This window comes from Pempheris klunzingeri, chromosome 11, assembly GCF_042242105.1.
Source record: "Pempheris klunzingeri isolate RE-2024b chromosome 11, fPemKlu1.hap1, whole genome shotgun sequence".
In the NCBI taxonomy this organism is placed as follows: domain Eukaryota; kingdom Metazoa; phylum Chordata; class Actinopteri; order Acropomatiformes; family Pempheridae; genus Pempheris; species Pempheris klunzingeri.
The window spans coordinates 6980836-7004437 of NC_092022.1; the positions used below are offsets into that span (position 1 = coordinate 6980836).

A 23602-nucleotide genomic window follows, 5' to 3' on the forward strand; every position below is an offset into this window, starting at 1 on the left:
CATCATTTTAAAATTGCAGACTTTTCCCTCACAAAGCATGAGCAGTATCTCCAAACCTTACATTGCTTTACTCTATGACTTCGATGCTTTACTCCCAAAGGAAAATGCCAGGGCTCTGCCTTGTGACCCATCCTCCTTCCCTGTATTACAGCTTTTAAAAATGTTTCTGGGGCTGTATTCAGCTCCAGCTGTGGGCTTCTATTGTACGCTACTTTGCAGACTATTTCCGTCTGGATTTCCAGGAAGCGAGCTTGGGATGCTCTGACATTCAAGAAGCTATGAGTGTGCTATTAGTCAGGCTACCTGGCGCAGAGAGATAGCACTGAACTCCCTCTCCCCTTTGAAACGCTGGGGACCGTATACCCACAAAGCATCTTAGAGCCAGAGCACTGATCGGAGGCCAGCCTCACTCTCACGGCACATTGATGTTCAAGCAACCATGGGACCGTGCTGACGATTCCAGATCAGTGTGTTTATTCTTAGCGGCTTTATGCACGCCAGCCCCAAGCTCTCCTCCCTCTTTGAAGTGCGGACACAGGAAGAGGAAAGTGTTGGCTCGAAGCCCACAGGAGCCTCTGAAAGCTCACAGAAGCGTCTCTGAGTTGTTATTTACGAAATGCTTTGTTTTCCCGCGGTGCTAAAGATGCCAAAATAACCTTCCATTTGCGGGGTTTTGAGTTTGGGGGTTATTAATGTTTTATTGTTTCCATGCACGCTAAAACAGAGTGGCAAGGAGAGAGGGGCGATGCATTAGTTATAACTTCCTGGCTTATTGGAACGTTATGGATAAAATCACCCTTAACTCTCCTCTCACCAGGATTCAAAAGTAATTCCTCCTGCTATTCCTCCCTGCCTTTTTTTATTCCTCTGAGATAGGCCTGATGTGTTTGCATCAAGATCCCGATGTGAAGGTTTCCCATCCAAAATGACACATCAGCCGTCTTAAATTTGATGTGTTGTCTGACAAAATGACTGACACCTCTGAGTCCCATAAGCTATGGTAGGGATTAAGAGGGTAGTAGGTGACTTATGTCCTGCAGCAGACTGTGCTCTTTCTAGTTACTGAGTGTGAGCGTTGGTCCGTCAAATGAAATTTAATCTTACTTATGAAAAGTTTAGCATTTGGGGGCTAAAAATGTCAGATTCGACTTAAAATGTCAATAAAAAAAGACATGTAACCATTAACTATATAATAATTTATTTGAGTAATAAATCATTTGAGATATTTTTTATGAGATAGGTGCATGTGTTTGAATATTACTGGGTGGTAGTTTCATGACACATGCTGCATTTGTTTAGCTCATGATGTTGTTGAACTTTTAGTTGGAAATTAAAATTCTTTAGGTGGTAGACTGCCAGATGGATGGTTCTTATCGACAGAAGGGAACCTGATATGAAAACTACAGTAAAGGCGACATTTCAAAATCATATTCCCTCAAGTATTTATGTAAAGCACATTGACTTAAGTCCCTGCCCACAGCACACTTTTTTTCTTGTTGAGCTTCTCGAAAAATATGCGCTTTTTAACGCAGCAGGAAACTTTCTAATTAGGCTTAATGTTGCTACTAGATTTTTTTTTGCTGCAACAACAATCCTCAGTTGGCTAACTTGTGACAAAAAAGCTCTTTATTTGTGTGCAGATATGTTGGTTACGATGTTTTCAGCAGAACTGTCATTAGCATATACCTGTGTAAAATTTGTAGCTGAGCTCAGAGAAGAAGGACAATTATTGACCTGACAGAGCGGACAGAGTTTGTCGGTCCTAATAGCATAGGCCAGTTAGGTTGAATCATTTTGTTTTCTATTTCAAGTCTCCCAGTGGCTTCCTGTGAAGAGGGATGAGTGAAGAGCCCTGTGCTGATGCAGGTTGGCCAAATTAGCTGGACTGTAGCCAGGAAGGGAAGCCAAATAAAGAAATTTACTGTGCATGTTTATATGTGTGTGTGAGAGAGAGAGACAGGTTTACTATCAGTTTTAATGGCTGTTCTGGGCAAAAATATCTCTGACAGCTGATAAAATCACAGTGAAGTTACAAACTGTCAGGGAAAACAGGCAATGATATTACGGAGTATGGTTTTCCATTTTATCCTGTTACATGTTTTGTTTGAGTGTCACCGCTGTCCCCTGATGGGAGGCCCACAGGGAATTCATGTGATTTTCCATGTGCCTGGAAGAGGATATTCTGGTGGTTTTACTTATCAGACAGTCTAGCACACGTTCTGCAGGAGGGTTACATTACCATTGCACAAAAACACTGTGTCCAAAAAAACACCCCACCCAACCTTGGTACAGATGGACTGTGTGTGTAGTTGTGTGTTTTTGTACTCCCATCTTTGTGAGAATTGATGTTTTTGGAAAGAGAAGACATCTTATCTGGTCCTCACTTCTTCGAAGGACAGTTCGAGGGTAAAGACTGTGGATGTGATACTTAAAATTAGAGCTGGGGAATGCATGGTGTAAATTATGGTCCTCATAAGTATATTTCTGTATTTGTACAGGATTAGAGTGAATATGTGGATTTGTGATGGTCTTGGATGCATGTATGTGTGTGTGTTTGTGAGATTGGGCCTTACTCCATTGGATAATCCCTGGTCTTTTCATACAGCCCTGTCTCATTTCAATGATAATAGGAGATCAGCGTCAATTACTGCTGCGTCTTTGATGTGATCGTGATCCAGAGGGCTGATAATAAAGCTGGCTTTTAGCCTCAGAAGACGAGGTGACATTTAATTACTTCACCTAGTACTGTATGTTATTATAAAGTCAGACGTGCTACATTATATTATCTATCCATCTATCCATCTATCTATCTATCTATCTATCTATCTATCTATCTGATGATTTTCTGTGGGAGTTTTTCTCCTCTGTTCCTTCATAATGCCACTCCTTCCTCTGGCTGTTCATTTATTACGAAAGGCTCTGGATTTTAGTGTCTATGTGTGTGTGTGTGCATGTGTGTGTGTGTGTGTGTTAGAGGTCAGTGGGGAGTGAGGCTCCTCATAATCCGGTAATCAAACCAGCTGCCACCCGACCCAACCCCCATCTCCCCAGCCCTCTCTCCTCCTCTTTTCTCTCCATCTCTCTCTCTCTGTCAGCTTTCTCTCTGAATTTTAACATCTATTTCTGTTCACATCTTGCTCATTATCTTATTTTAATCTCTCTCTGTTATAACAATTACAGTTACAAATGACTTATTCCTATTTTGTCCTTCCTTTTACGCCTTTCTGGTGTTTCCTTACTGTCCGTTTTTATTTTGGAAACACTTCATGTAAACAGCAAATGTGAAACAAATTGTAAATGAAGGAACTCAATTGATTAATTTAATTTAATGATATTTGGACAAACCTTTTAATCAGTTCAATAACCTCTCAAATATTTTACCACAGTATTAGCAAATGAAAAGAAACAAACATCAATAATCAATCAATTATTTACAGTAATACTTCAATAGTAAAATATTATTAAGTCCCCATTTGTGGGTTACTATAATTATAGTGCTTCTCACTTTTATTGATCCCTACTTAAAGGCCCTTGTTCTCTTTTTCATTTCTCCTCTTGTCCTCCTACATCGTCTCCTTTGCTCTTTCTCCAGTTTTTAATAAGCCTCCCTCGCTCTCCTTCACCCTCCGCCGCCTCTCTCTTCCTATCCTCTGTCAACATCCTCCCTCTGTCACCCATCACCCTCCATCCATCTCCGCCCTGCTCCATCATTTCTTTTTCTTTCTTCCTTTCATTCCTTCTTTCCTTCCACCACTTGTCATGCTCATTTTGCATCAAAACCCCGTCGTGTATTGTATTCTTACTCCGTCATTCTCTCTGTCTTATGGTTCACCCTACTTCACCCTCACAACACCTCAGTGCCGCTGCAGAAAATTGCCCCCTCATGCCGACATGGTCATGTTCATTTGTATTCTTTCATAGCTTATTAGCCAGCTTGTTGCACCAAATTGCTTTAAAATATCCAACACAGGCCAGCACTGGGTTGTGTTTGTGTCTAGTGTATTTGAAACGTGTCTAGCGTCTGTGTGTGCGGGTTGTGACCTGCTGTGATTCATACAAACTCATTTTTTAGCGACAGGGTTCAGAGAAAAGAAGTGCTGGGTTGAATTTGTAACCAAAGCTGAATGTGCGGAGGGGGAGATGAGACTGACGCTTTTTACACGAGAGCACTCGGTGATACCTCTCCGTCTCCATTTCACTCGCTCTCTCCAGCCATACACACCAACCTGCCCCCTACAACGTTTGTCCAATGTAAAACCACAGGCGGCTGTGGCTCAGAGGTAGAGCAGGTCGTCCACCAATCAGAACATCTTGGTTCAATTATCAGACTGGCAAGATACTGAACCCCAAATTGCTGAGTGTGTGTGCGTGTGAATGTGAATGTAAAATCAACCAAAAAGGCTCTATACAGTTAAAACTAGCCTGTAGGAAACAGGGTTGGTTGTGGACATGAATAATTTGTCAATCACTGAAATAGCTACTACTGTTACTAGAATATAGAAATTTTAACCTGTTTGCCATGTGAGAAGTGAAGTGTTGTGAATACCACCAAGTTGATGACTGTCTTCTAGTAGTTACTGTGATGCAGTCTAATCTACTATCATCTGTCGGACGTAGACAAAAAAGTGACAAACATATAACAGGTTACACCAGCACACACTCTTGATGGGGGCAGCATTTAACATATTGACCTTCCCCATGGGTGCTTAACCTTTTCGGTGGGTGCTTGAGCAACCTCATGATCGTTGCGTACAGGCAACTGTGACAACACATGATAACACAATGGGTGGCAAGGTTTTTGATTCAATAACAAGACCACACCACTTTTGTTGTAATAGGTAGTTTATTAGGATGGGCGAGGGGAGGTGGGATGATTGGATGATGGGTCATTGACGGTGGGATGAAAGGGGCCGAGGTCGGGGATGAGAAGGGTCGATCGCATGGGGATGAACAGGGGTCGATGGGAGTGGAGACGGCAGGAGTGGCAGGGAACCCAGGGGGTTGAAACTCAGGTAGGGGGCACATCTCGATGAGCGTCTGATTTCATCATCCCCCCGTGGTTTCTATGATAGAAAAAAAATTACCTTGGTGGAAGAATGCACATATCTTAGGAGGAAACTGGAGCACCTGCAGGAGACCCATGCAAACATGTGGAAGACATGTAAACTCCACACAGAAAGGGCCAGGGACTGCTGATAGGGGAGAGAGAAGAGCGTGGTTTGGGACACAGGTGAATGAAGTTAGAGGCACTGGTGACTAGAATTAGTGAAGCACAGGTGATGTGAGTTAGTTAGAGGGTGGCATGGTCATGGTCCTGATCCTTTGTTATATTCCATGTAACTCCAGATAAAAAACTCTTTTACTGACACTGAAAACTTCAGTTACAGCAGATAAATTCTCGTATAATTTGTGTAAAGAACCCAGTCTGGCCGGAGCAAACTTACTTTCCATTACAATATTTAAACATCTGAGTGCCGGCATTGTAATAAACTAAACTATAAGCTTCTCTTTCTTTCACTCAGTTTAAGTAACACACAGAATTATAGCACATCTCAGCTATAACTGCAAGGTTGATTGTGTGTGTGCATTTGCTTGGTGCTGTTCTGTGGACGTGGCAGTGTTGTGACTCTAGCATGAGCTTGACATTGTTGTGACCTCCTCACCTTTTCTCTTCCTTACTGTAATCCTTCCTTTGTGCCTCACATTAATTTATCATCCTCTCCTTACCTTCTCCTCTCTGCTCTCTGCTGTTTATCCCTATCGTTCCTGACCCTTCTCTCCCATGCCTCCCCCTTCATCTATCTCCCTCCTCTTACATCTTCACCTATGTACCACTATGTCCTCAGCCCCCTGTCTCTGTCTCTATTTTTCCTTATCTCCCGCCCCTTTACATCCTCCTGTGACCCTTTTGTCCATCTTCTATGCACCCCATTAAAGAGCACATCTATTCGTTCACCCTAACCTCAGCTCTCTTCTTTACCTCTGCAGATGGCATCCACAGCATTTCGGCCCAATGCATTCTCCGCGTCCTCATCATCACAGAGGACATGCTGGGCTCCAGTGTCACCGTCCGCCTCCAGAACATGTCCCAGGAGCACTTTCTGTCACCACTGCTGGGCAACTTCCTGGATGGCGTGTCGGCGGTGCTCTCTGTGCCCGTCGAGGATGTTTTCATCTTCAACATCCAGCCGGACCTGGACGCGGCGCCCGGAGGGATCCTCAATGTCAGCTTTTCTGCCGCATTGCCGGGTGGACTCTTCTTCCCCTCGGAGGCCCTGGAGGAACAGCTGTACCTGAACAGGCCGAGGCTGACGTCGCTGACACAGATGGAGGTTAGTTCACGTTTCCAAGTACGAATACACATATAGGAATCACATGTTTTAGGCTCCTAATGTTGCCGTGTGTATCTACTCTGAGAAAGTACCTAATTTATAGCACAAAGTGAGCAAATGTGAAAATTTTGACATGCATGTAATCATATTTTAAGAATCAATTTTTATCATTGTTTTTTTTTAAATAAGCATAAGCATTTCATTCTTTTAAATCATGGACCTGCTACATGATTTACAGACATTATTGATTCTTGACTGCATCCAAAAAAAATTGTTTTTGAGTGTAGATTCAGTTTTTATTAAGAGTTATTTGCTGTGTAAAGGACCTGCTAATCTTTGTGTGAGAGACGATGTTGAATCTTGCCTTTTCATTTTTGGTATCGGGGTTCTCTTTCTCTCGTATATGTAGATAATGGAATTTAATATTGTTTGATACGAACATATTTTAAATCTTTTTGTGCATGTATTCCATTCTTTGAATTAATAATGTGTGGAGGTTTGTATTCATGCAAATACACACAGACACACGGATAAAATGTTTTTCACAGTCACAGGCCTGCACAATCATGCATGCATACGCCGCAGCTGGATATCAGGGTTACATGTAATAATACAAGTGAAGCAAAAGTAGTAGGACACAGTGTGCAAACACACATGCATCTCAAGACCCGAGCATATTGCTTGTGAACTGATAATAATACAATACAGATGCCGTGCCTGTGCAGCCATATGGCTTAATGCAGCAACACACTGATATGACCACTATATACTATGCTCTCATGCATGAAATCACACACACCTGGACACAGCATGCACATTGGTTACATACAAACATGTTTACACACACTCACAGAGAGCATCTGCACATGCATTAGAGAAAGATATGTTCCGATAGAGGAGAACAAGCGAAACCCAAAGAAGATTTATGAAGGTCTGAGAGAGAGAGAGCACAGCAGTGTCAAGAGATACATAGTTTAAGGCTGAACGCGTATGACCATCTCTCTACAGGCACTGTCTGTCACACAAACAAATGTATAAACACATGCAAACTGAATCTATGTCCTCTCACCGTCTAAGGAAACACAATCTTGCGGATATATTTGATCTAGTGGCTTGGACAGCAAACAGTAACAGTAACTCCCCTCTTCTGGAAAGTTGATGGCTTTATAAAGCAACATAGGGGAAAAGAGATACATGAATAACAGTAAAAAGCAAATGGATAAAAGAAGACCAATAGCAGTAAGTGTGACTGTGATGGGGCATAAAAATGGGTCTACAAATGTTATTTATGATAATACATCAATCTCACAGATACCAATTTCTTGATACTTTAAGTACATGTTGGTGATAAAACGTTTGTACTTTCACAGGAGTGGTATTCAGAAAGAATAAGCCCTCGATGATAAGTAGTGCTAAGCAGGGAAAACTAGTGCAACAGAAGCTACACCATCTGGAGCACCTACAACAGTAAATCAGCATTTGCAGGTTAACAGACCAATAACATGCTTCACAATGATTACCAACGCCTCTCCTCTCCCATCACTCCAGGTTCTCCCATTCGACGACAATGTTTGCCTGCGTGAGCCGTGCCAGAACTACATGAAGTGCATCTCAGTGCTTCGCTTCAACAGCTCCGCCCCCTTCATCTCCTCGCCCTCCATCCTGTTTCGGCCCATCCACCCCATCGCAGGCCTGCGCTGCCGCTGCCCAGTTGGCTTCACGGGTGATTACTGCGAGACGGAGATCAACCTGTGTTACTCCAACCCCTGCCTGAACGGAGGCGTGTGCGCCCGCAGAGAGGGAGGCTACACCTGCATCTGCCGTGAAGACTACACTGGTGAGTAGGCAGGAGAGTGTGCATGTATTTGTGCTACTGTGGCAAAAGTTAAGTGGTCAAAAAATCTCGTGATTTTGTTCTTAATAGATTGTCATACTTGAATTAAGTATGCACTCATTGGAAGATACAGAAGTAAGAGTTGACGTGTGTTTGTGTGTGTGTAGCGATGGTGGTATGCATACTGTGATCATAAATGCTTTAAACAAGTGGAAAATAAACAAAAATTAATTCATCCATCTTTTGTGCACAGCTAAAGAGTTAAAGTTTGTCACATTTTCTAACACCCAATTAAGTATTTCTTTGAAATATCTTGTACAATTTAGTTATTGCAAATGCCCTAAAATGAATCGAAATCCCCCACATCTTACTGGAAATGCCCTTGATCTTAATCAGTCTGGAGATAGATTACTAATAAATTATAAAGCAATCGTACGGGATGTTTTCTGTAAGATCTTCAAAAACAGACATGGAGATATCTCATTTAACTTGAACCAATTAGTCACATTTATTTTGTGATTTTGTATGATTCACATTAATTGCAATGCTTGAAATTTAAACAGAAAACAAGAATATACATGGGGAAACACATTTAACTGTCACATCATTTAACTGTTAACTGTATAGTAATGTCAAACTACGAGTTACAGGAGAATAGCAGCTTTAACTCTAATTTTGCCCTTGCATTGTGCATATATCCCAAAGAATTATGTCAGTTCAGTTGGAAAAAAGACACGTTTCTTCATACAGTGTAAATGTCACAAGTGTCAAAACGCAATTACTATTTCTACAGACGAAGGATACCATTCTGATTGGCTGACCTGTCACAGTTTAATGGAAAATGCATCATTTTGTACGATTTCATGTGAAAATTCAAACATATTTGCTGTCTTTGGAAACTTTGAAACCTTGAAATGAAGAGTTGAGTTTTGCATGAGTTTGTAATAATATACCTGCTGGTGGGTTAAGAGAAAAGGCAAAAATCTATATTGTTTGACTTTTTTTTTTTTGGATTATTTCGTTCACCCTGGAGAAATAGATGATGAATAGCATTTGTTAGGGTGCATTTGGAAGGAGAAGGATGTGGTGCAGTGTGTGCACTTGTGTGTGTGTTTTGCTGCAGTCTTTAACTCAAACCTGGTAAACTAAAACTGACTGTCTGTGCTTCTTTGTTCATGTCCCGCACTGACTTCCTTTTTGATCCACTCTGTTTTTGCTCTTTTGTCATGTTGAGCTGAACAACATGAAAACACACACTCTGCCTCCTGGGAGAATCTTTTCTTCTCAGCTTTCTATCTGTTATTTGGTCTTTTACACACACACACACACACAACATACACAAAGACTCACACATACACATACACCGCTGCCGCCATGTAAACCCCGTTTACCCCGTTTTTACTGTCACCAGACTAATTTGTTCCCTCTCTCACATATTTAATTCTTTCTTACCTTTCCCAAAACTCCAGTCTAATTTTCTTCCTTGCTTCCCGCTGTTTTTTTCTCTGCCCCTTCATAAGCTTTTCTTCAGTCAAGCCATTGAGTGGATGTAGGATGTAGAGTGTAGATGCTATGAATGTCAGTGTGTGTGTGTGTGTCTGTCTGGGGGATATTTCACATTGCCTTTTATTTTGAATCAAAAGAGAGCTGGGGGAGTGAGGCAACCTTCTCCTTTCATAAGTGAGACAGAGTGTTTTCCAAACTCCCACCGAGGCAGACAGAAAGAGAGATAAAGAGAGAAGGAGAGAAGAAATGAGCAAAGGAGGAAAGGGGAGACAGACAGAGAATGGAGAGAGAAAGACAGAGAATAGAGTATGATAGGGAAGAAAGCGAAAGAGATATGGAGGGAGTTGGGAAAGTTTGAAAAATAGGGAGAAAGATGACAAGTAGGGAGAGGAGGAATGTCAAGGGGAAGGAGAGTTAAAATCGTTACAGTGGAAAGTTTATAATCAGGAGAGGAACATGGTGATCACACTGAGACACGTCCACCAATGGCTGATGCTGAATTTTGGCGACCCAAGATCAAAATCTCTGACATTAACCACTGAAACAGTGTAAGCTTCACCTTTTAGGTTAAAAAAAAAACAACAACAAAAAAGGAGCCAGTGCTACGGCTGAAGCTTGGAAAATAGGTGGCATAGGCGTCTGTGCTACTATTTATTTCTGTCTGCATCATATCGCAATGTATATATTCGGACGTACCTCAAATAGAAATCACACAGTCTGATGAAAATTTAATTGGACCGATCTCGCACAGTGTGACAGTGATACATGAATATTTAATTGTCATATTACAACGCGGAGTTGTACAATGAAACGGAGGGCGTAGCTCCTTCATGCCACACTGAGGAGATAATTAAAAATGTAAAATGTATACAGCTGATTATATACATGCATACATACACAAATACGTCCAGGAAATAATTTGGTGGCACATTTTTTCAATTGCATCTGGATGAATGTAAACAGCAGCAACAAGATAATATGGTCTTCACCTTCGCATTTAAAGTTCGACATCGGGCAAATATTGTTCATCAACTTTGACAATGAACCTGCAAAATTGCTGTTCACACAGGGTGTGTAGAGGCCTTGGGTCTGCAAACAGCAGAGCACGAGAGATGAAGTACAGAGACGGGCAGGACAGCAATATGAGAGACGGGGGAGACGGATGAGTTCAGAGAGAATAACGTGGAAGGAGGGCTGCAGGGGGGAAACGGGGCGAGAGACTTCTGAAAGCAGTGAGAGAGCGAGGGATGGAGGATGAGAGGTGAGGGGTAGAGCGAGGGAAATCAGATGGGCTCAGGGTAGTCGGTGTTGTGCTTTTCATGCGTAGGCGTCGGGTGTTGTGGTGTCTTGTCAACGCCCGGGGCTAGTGGGAGGAAGAGGAGGAGGAGGAGGAGAAGGAATAAACAGGGACGAATTGATTCGCCAACACACAGAACTCTCCAGACATCTCAAGTTTGCTCTCTCCCTCATTCGTTTTTTTTTCTCCCCTTTTTCCATACAACCTGCCTTCATCCGTCCCCTCATACGTTCTTTGTGGCTTTGAGTTGCTTTTCCCCAAATCGCTATGGATCGCTCTCACCGGCAGGAGCTAAGCCCGGGGTTTTGGCCAAGACTGGAAACTTTCCTTTTCAGTCGAGTGAGAACAGAACAGAAGCTTCCAACAGACTACAGTGAGAGTCAGATGTGATCAGTGAACAGTTGTTTTGATGTTTCTTTGGGCCACATAACCCAAATGTTGTGTGTAAAAATAGTTTAATAAACCTTGAACAATAAAATGTGAATGGCAAGAACATCCAGTCCCCTTGTGAAGAGTGTGAGGCGTAATAGAAAACATTGTTGTGTAATATGACAACGATAATCTTTGACTATACTTTTTTAATAATAAAAAAGCAAATGGGAAATGAAAACTAAAATAAGTGAAAATGAAAAGATAGGAGAAACCTTTTGGAAGTACATATCAAGAAGAGATTTCCAATATGATACTGACTCTAGTTTTTCTACCCTCTAGTCACAGCAGTAGCAGGGGATGAAAGCTTCATTCAGGTAAATCTGGACTATTTAGGGATGAGCGAGCCTCCTCCACACCTAAGGCAAAGGCAAAGGCAAAGACGCACACACAATGGGTTTCACAATAGACGCAACCTCTGGCTAACCTTTCTCTAAACCGCACATTTAACCCGGGGATAAGTCAGGTTCTGTCACTTTGAACTTTGAAGGGCTCCAGCACATGAGATAATAAACCCTGTGCTATGTAGAGACATTAACACTACCTTTATGGTGCCAACACTGGAGTTTATTGCTCAGAAAATAGTGTGGATGCATTGGTTCAGCGTTATCTCAGGGTTGAAATTAAACTATAATGAACTGTATGTTAACCTCTGTAGACAAAGTAAGACATCAACTGATCATGCCAATGAAATAAATTGAAAGTTTCCTCAGAAGTCTTTAAGTGTTCTATATTTTGAAATACTTCTCTCTCTCTATATATATATATAGTAATTTCTATCTTACACCAGTATATTTTTTTGCTGCTGTTTCTCAAAATTATGAGGATATTCTCCTTAAACCTTGTTGCTTCTTGTTGCAAAGAGTATGATTTGCCTCCTTAAGTAGAATTAGTGGAGAATGAGTAAGACAGCTGTCATGGTATTTCATCCAGAAAGTAGAGAAACCAGATATGCTGTTTTCTGCTGCCAGCCAATCAAACGACTGTCAAGGCAACCAAGCGCATTTCCTGTGGAATCCAACTACATGACCCACAAAATAAAATGTATTGTAAAGGCTGGTTGAGGCTGATGTTCTTATTGGATATAAACTTTCTAGACTTGAAGTTACAAAAGCAGTGCTCTTCAACTAGAATTTAATCTACGGCTGAGAAATACTATATATAGTTTCAGGACAAGTGATAAAAAGATAAATTACATTATGTATGCAAGAATTAGCTCCTGCTTCTTTGAGAAATAAACCCTGTTTTTCCAGGGTGCCTCACTTAAGAGTTAATGAAATGTAGGAGGGAAGTTGTAGTCCCATCTCCCGCTGCTAAAATGCTAAATTCATCTGAAGTTCAGCAATGTGCACTATTTTATTCATAAGAATTTAAATATTTCTAACCTCTAGCGCTCAGGAACATGCAAAGCTTGCACCTCCGACGGAAATGTGCAACAGTCATTAACTCTGAAAACAAGAAGTAGACCTCGGTAGGGGAGCCACAGCGAGGAAATAAACTCGCAACAACACCAGTGTTACTGATTACACCAGACATTTTACAAGAAAAAGATATTCGACGATGATGCTGAATATCTTAAGAGTGCTTACTTTGATCTTTGACGTTACAACTAAATCATCTTAAATCTGAAATATGGCCAAAGAGGAGCTTTTGCTTTTCTCTTTGACACCAACTCTGCAAATCATCTGTTTTCCAATATGATATACATACGTATTTGTCTATGCATGTAAGTGTGTGTGTGTGTGTGTGTATGCATATGATGTGACTGGAGATTACTAAAGCCCTCTTCCTGTTTAAATGTGCTGTGAAGAAATGACTTTCCCAAAGTAGTTAAAGGGACGGTGAATGTTTGAGATGATGTAATGTACGAATGAGAGATAAGAAAAGAACTGTGTTCCCAAGCCAAGAAAATGTCATGACCCAGTTAGGAAAGGTCGTGACATTTTGAGTGAGATCATGTTCATCCAGTCTACAGTTAACGTGCGATATTTCAAAGTACAATAAGAGCCGAGGAGAGACTCTCTGTAGTCTGTGTATTGTGTTTTATACTGCACTAGAAAAGGTACTTCTTCAATTTGTCAGTTGGTCAGAATCTGACTCCTGCCACTCTGTGCTGCTGCTGTGTGGAGCAGACACATTCAGACACATTCATTTTTTTTTTTTTTATCTTTTTGATGAAAATGGGTGCTGATATACGAAAATGAACTAAATGGGTTCAATTTCTATTTAAAAAAAAGCAAAATGACAGTGGGGACAGTGACAGACAGTAGTAATCGATGCATACCCAAATACTTTGTAACACTACCGTGGCAAGCCTAAACCTTAGTGGCATAAAGAAGCATAAAGAAGACAAAGACAGTGGATAGAAACAGAACACACCTGATCATTTTCACACACTGAAGAAACACTCAAACACTCAAAAAGACTCAGAAGCGATAAAAGAGAAACACACGTTATGCAGATTACTGTAAGATATAATATGCGCGATACTCCTCAGAGAGACGGGAGACACTGAGAGAGAGAGAGAGAGAGAGAGAGAGAGAGAGAGAGACGCATGGATGCAGACGAAATTAGTTTGTGAGAAGATAAAGTGGGGGGCGATGAGGAGAGAGGACACAGGTAGAAATGAAATCGCTTGGTTGTGGTGAAGCGATATGTATTTGTATCTGTTTGTGTTTTCGCTGAGGGAAGTTGAGCAAAAGAGCAAGAGAAAGTCAGAGAAATAATGCGGTAGGCAGAGGTGAGATTAGTTCTGGATGTGATAAAGAAGATATGCACGTTACAGTGAGAAATTTAATCCAGCAGATAGGGAGGGGAAACCGATCGCACACACAGAGCAAATTAGCTTGAGGTAGCTGAGACTATGTGAAACATCTGAGGAATAATTCTAGTTTTAGTCTTTTGAAGAAGGTGAGGATGAGCGGTGAGCACCTGAGAAGAAGAGAGGGGAGAAATTTAGCAGGTTGAAATGAGATTGAGGTTTCGGCTGTGAGGCTAAATGAGTTTGTTTAAGGAAAGATGGGGAGAGAATGAAGACATAGGGAGACAGAGAGAATGAGGTGATGGGTGAATCAGCTTGGGGGATGGGATGAAAGGGTGAGGTGGGTGATGAATACAGAGGAAGAGGAGAATAAATTGTGTTTGGCAAGATAAGTTGGGGAAGTATAGAGAAGGTATGGAGGGGACATGAATAAAGAAAAGGGCCTGATGAGACTAACTGAACTGAACACAGACAGACATTAATCACAGACTGCCTGAATCACTAAATAAATTTCAAACGAGACAGAAGTGACTGAAATGGAGGAAGTCAGCTTCTCTGAGACTTAGCAACTACATTTTGGGACAGCACTGCATATATAGTGAGTTCAGAGGGGAGGGACATTAGATTACATTACAGATGCAGCCACCCACAATATAATTGGGTTAAGCCATGACAGGGTCCTGGCCAGTCCATGGTGGATACTCACTGAGCGCCTGCTGGGTAGTTGGCTGAAATTAAATCCCCCTTGATGATATAGTGAACGAGGTGCCCGGACCCTAACATGCACTCTTATGAAACAGGAGGGGAGACTCCCGGTGACTGAGAGTTGACTTGGAAGTTTTTCCCAGCCGGCAGGCAGCCAAGTGGCCCACAGTTGGTAGCGACAACTCTGCGTGGCTGTCACTGTAGATAACTTTGTTAATCCCCAGAGAGGACGCTAGTTTGGTCTCCCATACACAGTGCCAAATAAGAAAAGAGACAGTAGTCAGGAAGGCCGCAGTAGACAATACATGGAGGACACACAGATATTCCAAGAGAACATTAGTTTAGCTCAGGAGTCTGCTGAGCTGCTCATTAGAAAAACAGATAAACTTTTTAGAAAACGTTCATAAATAAAAGGCCAAACATGACTGATGAACCTGAAAATTGAACCAATAATTATGAAAAAAAAAAAAGCAAAACCTTACATGCCACTAAAAAGTTTCTGTGACCACATGCAACCTTCTAAAACATTCACACACACACACACACACACACACACACACACACAGACTCAGTGTTCGCAGGGACAGAAGAGTCCAGAAAGTTGAACTAGCCCAACAGAGAATGTCAAAGCCATTTCAGCTCCACAGGGGAGATGTGACTAAACTTTCAAAGTACACAAATTAGGATTTTATGACACAACAGGAATCTGACAGGGCAGTCTGGAAACTTGTTTATTATTCTCCCAGTGGTGGTCTGTGATAAAGCAGAAAAATTGTCAGTTTATTAAATATATGACACTAATTATCAAGCTAATCTAAACTAATTATGTACCTTGCAACCTACAACTCCCAGGTGAAGCCAAGAAAATTGATGTTTTGAAGCTTTATATTCTCTGCTGGAATAACACTTTTGTGCAACACAGAGGTGACTGGACGTTCTTATTCCAGCCAACGGCTCTTGAGGTACATTTCATTTTATTTTTTAGACAAACACCACTACCAAAATTCTTTAATTTAAAACACAAGTCATTTAAGAAAAAAGGACTAAATGAAAGATTATATTAATCAGCCCTCTATTGACAGCATGTATCATATGCATAACGTATTGCACGGCTAATTATAGTAAAATTAATCACAATACAGCAACAAATAATATGACTACAATAATGCACTGTGTAGAGAATAGTGTAATTAAAAGTTAACACTTTTGCAGAGAATAAAAGAGACAAATGAAAACTCAATTAGTCTGAGCGTGATAAGACACAATGTGAGAGTTGAGAAATTCAGAGAGAACGAAAGTCAGACGAGCTCTTGGCTGATAACACAGCGACAGTACTGGAGGAAAAATAGATGAGTGAGGTCCTTAAAGGTGGATTAAAGATAATTTTTTAGATTAAGTTTGGTGTGTTGTGTGAAGATGTGTCGTGCAACAGATGAAGTTTGGAGTACAAAGACATTTGAGAAGACTAATGAAAGAATAGTAATAATAGTGAGTAATAAATAGAAATAGTTTGAGGACAGGGTGATGTGAGTGTTGGGGGTAAGATAACACCAGGCTGGTTGGGTGACAGTGGGGGGGGGGGGGGGTGAAAGAGGGAGTGAGCTAATGGTACGGGATGGATCCAGAAGTCTCAGTGACATTAATTTTAGAGGTCATTAATAGAATGAATGGATGTGTGTGTGTGTATGTGTGTGTTGTGTGTAAGAATGAGACCAAATTAATTTACGAAAGGGTAATAGAGAGTAAGGTGTGTGCTTGTGTGTGTGTGTGTAAGTAAAAGAGAGGTAGACTAAATTACTTTGGGGAAATTAAAAAATAGTAAAGTGTTAGCTGTGGTCAAGTGTGTGTGTGTGTGTGTGTGTGTGTGTGAGACAGAGCAAGCATGCAGGACACGCAAGGAGAATAAATTACTTTTTGGAGAGTGAATAAACACAAAAAGTGGTGTAAACAGCCAAAGCAATGAGATCGCTTAGTTTTGGAACGAGCACAGACTGTGTAGGAGGATAGAAAATAGAGGAAATAGAGACATCAAAAAACATAACAGACACGAATTGGAAATGTGCATTTTTTACTGCAGGGGACATGATTTCCTGAGCTGAGTGGGGTAAATGCATTAAACAGCGTTAGAGGAAAGAGAGAGGAGACTAAATTAGTTTTGGGGAGATATGTTGTTAGAGCATGATGGGAGGGAAAGGAAGGCAGGAATGGTGGGAAGGAAGGATAAAAATTGCTCAAGTACCTCAAGCCCCTGGGAGGTGTTTGTGGGAGATGTACATGTGTGAAGAATTCAAAGTAATGCTGTGCTTGTTTATGAGATGCTGTATTTTGGCCACAGTGGACACTTTACATGGTCAACGCAATATTTAAGATGCGTTCCTGACGTCAAGTGGCAGCCTCACACGAACACGACCACAATCTGGTCGGCTACGCTTGTCTACGTCATTTTTGGACGTACTAACACCTTCACTTGTTAGCATAAATAGCATTAAATTGCACTCAAAGGTGTAATTTTGAGGGCACATGGTAACACTAACTATTGAGGAGGCGGACCGACATACAAAGACAAAAACACTTTCAAACACTGAAGTACTGGAACTGTACAATCAATGCTTTCTTATTTCTTTTTACTTATTATGGCATTATTCAGACATTTTATGGGCAATAATGAGTATTTTCTAGCAAATGAAAAAAAATCAGCGTTGGCCGATCCATTAAGCACTTCATATTGCAGACGGTCTTCTGATTGGTCTGTGCAAAAGTTACCAAGAAACTCAGCTGCTTTATGAAAGAACAGTAAACCTTGCAGTTATAACAGCCATTAGTGCATGTCAGATTATTTCTGACAGATTTGGAGTGTTTTCAGACTTAACATGACTACTGAATGAGTAAATCCATGTAAATCCATGAAGTAACTCAACCCTATATTTTGATATCAAAAGAAAATATTTAGATTTTCGGCTTTCCACTTCATGTTGAGTTACGTTGTAACTTGTGTTGATCTGTTTAAACTAAATATTAATCAGAGTGAAGTGGACATTTTCATAGAGAGGGAGAAGTGGTGAATGGGGGATGTGGGTTTAAAAATAAAAAAGGAAATGGTTGCAGAGTGAAGAGAGAAAGCTAAAGAGAATCGAAAATAAATGTGGGTGTGATGGTTATCAATATACAGGATCTGTTCTTTTGAAAAAGGCAAAAGAGGAATGTGAGGGAGGACAAGGCAGATGAAAGTGGAAATGGTGAAATGGAAGAAGAAATGGAAAGGAGGGAGCAGAGGGGAAAAAGGCAGGAGATTGAAACAAGTGAGAAAAGGCATCCAGGCAGATAGAGACTTGCATGGAGGGGAAATACAGCGAAAATGAAACAGAAACACGTATACAGAAAGGAAACTTAGCAGAGAAAAAATAGAGACTGAAATAAATGACAGAAGGCCAAAGAGGGATGGAGAGAAAAAAACGCAAAGAGGAGATGGAAACAACTGGAGGAAAAAGTGGCAAAAGTACAAACAGGGTGGTAGAGACGAGCAAATAGGAAAGAAAAATAAAACAAAGATGCTTGAAGGAAGATGAGAGGAGATGATGTGCCAATGAGGGAGGAGGTTCAAGTTCAAGAAAAAGTTAATAAGTAAAGAACGGATATATAGGAATGCATTTAGCGCATAATGATAAAGAAGATTAAACTATAAAATCAAATGTGTTGTTTCAGTTTTAATTTGTGTTTTTAAACTAATCTCTCCTTAAGGTGGACAGCAGAGAGACAAACTGTAGTGAGGTTGCATCCAAATACAGATGGTGGAGCTGCTGAATAGACAGTGAGTCAGTTATCCTGCTTAGGGTCAGTCAGACTGTACATTGGTGCAATGCAGCATTTAAATAGAACTGTTGTGTTACCACTCTCAGTTGTATTGTTTAGGTACTTGAACTCTCCAAAGAGCTGATGAATCTGCTTCTTTTAGCAGCAGAGACCTGCAGCCTTCCAGCTTAAAGTAACTCAGAACAGCAACGATTTATAATAATGCACACAATGTGGCAGAGGTGTGGACGTGGAGAAGATGTGCAACTCAACTTAAACATCAATGACTTATGATTTGACTTAAGTGACTTATTTGATACCCCCCCCCTTTAAAAAAGCCACCCAACAGCAGTCAGTCACAGGCAAGCAGAAGGGAGTAGAGAATCACACAGACTTATCAGGGAGCTGAAACACAACGTTTAGGACTTAGACTTGATTCGGGGCTAGCTGGTCTTTACTTAGAGTTTGATCTGAGACTTGACCCGGGACTTCATTGTCCAAATTTGAAACTCACTTGCAGGGGGCTTTTTCCCGTCTCTCTAACTCTCTTCTTGCTTCACTGTTAAAAGAAGAAGTTACACAGGTCTGCTCACTTTGATGTGCCTTTATATATTTCAAAATAATAATCCACAGCTCTGTCTGTGGTAACTGTTCTGTTTTTGTATAGCGCTTTACATCCTCATTCATCCACTCACACGTCATTCATACAGGAGGAATCTAAGTTGGAGGAGACTATTCTTTCATACACATTCACACACCAAAGCTGTGCTTCAGCTATGCTTGGGCCTCAGGACACTGAACCCAATGACTCTTCAACATGGACAGGGATTGAACCCGCTCCACCTCGGAGACACAGCAGCCCCTGTGATGTAGAGATGTGGTGTTTCTGCACTGCACTTCCCAGAGTTCTGCTGTCAGTCAGTTAACGTGAGGGTGATTTTGATGTCTTTCTCTTACTCACTGTACTTTTTGTATGTGATGCACCTTGCTTTGTTCAGCCATGTTGGCTATTGCTTCTCATGCCAGCTACCCAACAAATGGTAGCATTCATCACTTCCTGGAAACCAGGGGCTTTTCGTATTTAAATATTTAGAACAGCACGTGGAAAAGCTCACACATGACATGGCTTGAATTGTGTAAAATTTCTTGATGACAGAGCTTCAAAACCCCAACATATATTTATCCATCCATCCATTGTCTGTGTCCTTCAGGGTCGCGGGGACATGCATTGAAGTGAAAGGCTAAACGCTACTACTTCACTAAGTCAGGGCATTTCTGACTCATTACACCAAGAGCTCAAATTCCGTATTGCCCTTGAAGGTGCCTTTTTTAGCGAGGGGGTGCATCAGGAGAAAAGATCACCTGAAAAGGGAGCGAGAGTGAGACCTACAGAGGCAAGACAAGAGGAAAGAGAGGAGGGAACTCTGGGAGTGCATTGGCCTCGAGGGATGTACCATGTGTTGGGGTGGAGGAAGGGGGGGGCGATGGGGTGGGAGGTAGGGCGGAGCAAACTAAGATGCCGGGGGGGGAGGTTGAATAATACTTGCTTTGATGAATAAAACATCCGTGTGAATGAAGGGGTGGTGTGAATGCATTAAGCCAGGCGTAGAGGAAGAGGAGAGGAAGAAAAGAAAAGCAAAAAGAAATAGCAAGATATGGAGAGAGAGATGAAGGGAGGAAGAGGAGAGCGGGACAGTGAAGCAGGGAGCGTTTTATATATAGAGATGTAAGGTGGAAGGGAGACGGAAAAGGAAGGAAGAAGCTGAAAGAGGAGGATGGAGGGGGGGGGTGGAAATAGTGCTCTGCTTTTAAACAATAAAGGAAAGATGCAAGCAGAGAAGAGTCTGTAGTTTCCTGACTTATATTTTCAAGTTTGTTTGGAGTGAATAGCGCGGTGTGTATTTTGGATTGTGCGTATTACTTACTAACAAGCAGCAATGCCTCAATGTAAAAATGCTCCATGACAAATAAAAGTCCAGCATTCTAAATTTGAAGCGTTACTCTGAAAATACATCATGTTAGCAGCATTTTAATGCTGTAGCTGTTTGTAATTGAGTTCATTTTAGCCACACCTGTTAGGGACAGTACTGAAATAATTTGCTGATTTACTGATTAGTGTCTTGACAGGAAATGAATCAATTTTGCTAATCAGTTACTAAGTTCTGTATCCAGCAAAAACACCAAAAAAAGTGTCGGCTTCAGCTGTTCAAATGATAGGATTTGCTGCTTTTGTTTGTTTGTTTGTTTTCATACCACTGTAAATTTGATTTATGGGCTCTGGAGATGAATATGTCACCTTGGGCTCTGGCAGTTTGCATTTTCCAATATTTCAGAGAGTAAACAATTACTAAGCTAATTTAAAATTGACAGCTCAAATGAAAAGAATTCAGAAGCAGATAAAATGATTGTTGCTGTGTGGAAAATATAGTGAAATCTACAAAGCAACTAGTAGCAGCAGCAGCTGTGAAAAGGAGTGGAGTAAAAGGAACAATATTTCGATTTGATATGTAGTGAAGTACAAAGTAACATGAAATATAATATATCAAGTAGAAACACTGAGTGGGCTTCTCTGTTTGACTGTGTCAATATATTAACTGTGTGTCTGTGTGTCCGTTTTCCATGCTGGTGTATTCATTAAAAAAAACTCCTGTGTGAGTTTGTGCAGGAAGTGTATGTGTGTGCACATCGGACACTCTTTGTTAAATTGTTTGACTATTGTCTCCTCGTGAGCCTGGATGCAGAATTATAATACTTAAAGTGACTCCTGGTCTCTCTCTCCCGTGTGTGTGTGTGTGTGTGTGTGTGTGTGTGTGCACATTTCCCATTACTGCTGATCAGTTTAAGTGCCTTGTTGAAGTGGACGTCTTTACACCGTCTGGGCAAAAGACGGTCAGACTGAGATCATGTCTGCCCGGCTTCAGTTCCTCTAATTAGTGTGTGTGAGTGTGTGTGAGTGTGTATGCGTGCGAGTCCATTATGTGTGTGTGTGTGTGTGTGTTGGGTTTCCTGTCTGCACTTCTTGTGCATGCATAGGTCTGTATTTTTGTTGTTGTCTTCTATTGCCAATTTATTTTTCTGCCATTCTGTCAACCTGTGTGTGTTGGCTGTGCGTATTGACCCAGTGGGGGCATTTGTAGGTGTGTGTGTGTGTGTGTGTGTTCACGTGTCACCACACGCATAATTCATGAGTATTAATGCCTATTTATTTATTTTAATATTAATGAGAGGGGTTGTACGGATGAATAGGCAGACAACAGACAAAAGCCGGGAAATTGTGTCGTGTTAGAGTGCACATGTGTGTGTGTGTGTGTGTGTGTGTGTGTGTGTGTCTGTGAGTTTTCCTATTTAATTGGCCTCCTGTTGTGTGCACTTACATAGAAGTGTATGTTTAATGTGAGAGAGAAAGCTAAACATGGACAGACAGATGTGATAATGTGAATGTCTTTGGGCTATTGTTAGCTGAACTGTGTGTGTGACTGGGTATCTTGCTGTGTGTGTGTGTGTGTGTGTGTGTCTTCAGGGTGATTTGGTGGTGTGAGAGAGTATGTTTGTCAGCCAATAACTGGCAGATTTCAGCTGCCTGGTGGCAAGAGGAGAGAAGTGGCGTGGGGAAATGTAGTGATGAAGAGTCGGATGGACAGATGAATAAACTGCGATGAAGTGAGCGAGTGATGGATGGACACGTAAATGTGGATGAAAGGAAAGAGAACAAAAGATAGCTGAAATATGGAAGTGTTGGAATATATATCTTGAATGTATTAGTTAAAGGAAAAGTGGTAGGTCTGAACCATGAAAGTAATAAACGCTTCTTTTGCTCGCTGGCTTTGAAAGCTGAGTGCTTACAGTTTATATCGCTCACATGGAAGAAGACAGATGATGGAGAGATGAGAGAAAGGGTGAACGACAAGAGGGAGTTTAATTCAAGCAGTTTATACCTTTGATTGTTTCTACGAGCTCTAAATGTTTCACCACCTAACACGTAATACCGTGGGTTTCAGTTTGTGCTGCATGTGTCACAGACAGTCTGTATCAGAGTGTGTATCAAGCATGGTGTGTGTGCTTTTACAGCTTTTCCCTCAGCATTTCTGTCTGTGTGTGTGTGTGTGTGTGTGTGTGTGTGACTTGTTCATTTGCGTGTGTGGTCATGACTTGCCCTCAGGTGTGTGCATGTGTGTGTGGCTGTGTTTCGACTGCGTGTCAGAGATTGTCGGTGTGTGTGTCAGATGATATTTGTGTCCAAACGATCATGAGGAAAGGTGATGGCTCTTATTGACTTACAACCGCAGTACGTCATCAGTGTGTGTGCCTGTGTGTGAGTGTGTGTGTGTCTGAAGCTGTTAAGATGTGAGGACTCCGCCAGTGGGTACTTTGGCATCTAAAAGCAGCACAAACAAAGTGCCAACAGAGACAGCTACATGATAAAACCCGACAGCCTTGAGGGCAGGGGCAATGATCCGTGTGTGTGTGTGTGTGTGTGTGTGTGTGTGTGTGTGTGTGTGTGTGGGAGAGAGAGAAAGAGAGAGAGAGAGAGAGAGAGAGAGAGAGAGATTGGATGTGTGTTTATGGCTTTGTTGGAGAAAGAAAAAAAATTGTATTGCATCAATTATTAATGTGTATGCATGTTGGTTTATTTGTTATCTTACTGCGTGTGTGTGTGTTTGTGAGTGTGTGTTTGGAGCCGTCAGCAGGTTCTAAAGTGGGTCCTTAAGGATCCATCTGTCTCGAGGCTAGTTTCAAACCCCGTCTGCTCTGTTTATATGGAGGGCACTGGGTGTGGGTGTTTTTGTGTACAGCTGCTAAATGTCAGACAATGTGTGCGTCTAAATATGCTCAAGGAAAGGTGAAAACCAAAAAGAAAGAGTGAGCGTCTACTCCTACGTACCTTTTTTATGGGTGCTTGCATATGTGTGTATTTATACGTATGTGTGTGTTTGCGTGTGTGTTGTGTG

At 41.4% G+C, this 23602-nt stretch overlaps 1 protein-coding gene across 1 annotated transcript in view; it reads left to right on the top strand.

The window, feature by feature from the left end:
* celsr3 (cadherin, EGF LAG seven-pass G-type receptor 3) overlaps positions 1–23602 on the top strand; it is a 101483-nt gene that overhangs the window by 18182 nt on the left and 59699 nt on the right. Inside the window, exons 3-4 of the mRNA XM_070839053.1 lie at positions 5989–6332; positions 7881–8169. Coding sequence (XP_070695154.1) covers positions 5989–6332; positions 7881–8169 — 633 coding nt within the window. The remainder of the gene's footprint in view (positions 1–5988; positions 6333–7880; positions 8170–23602) is intronic.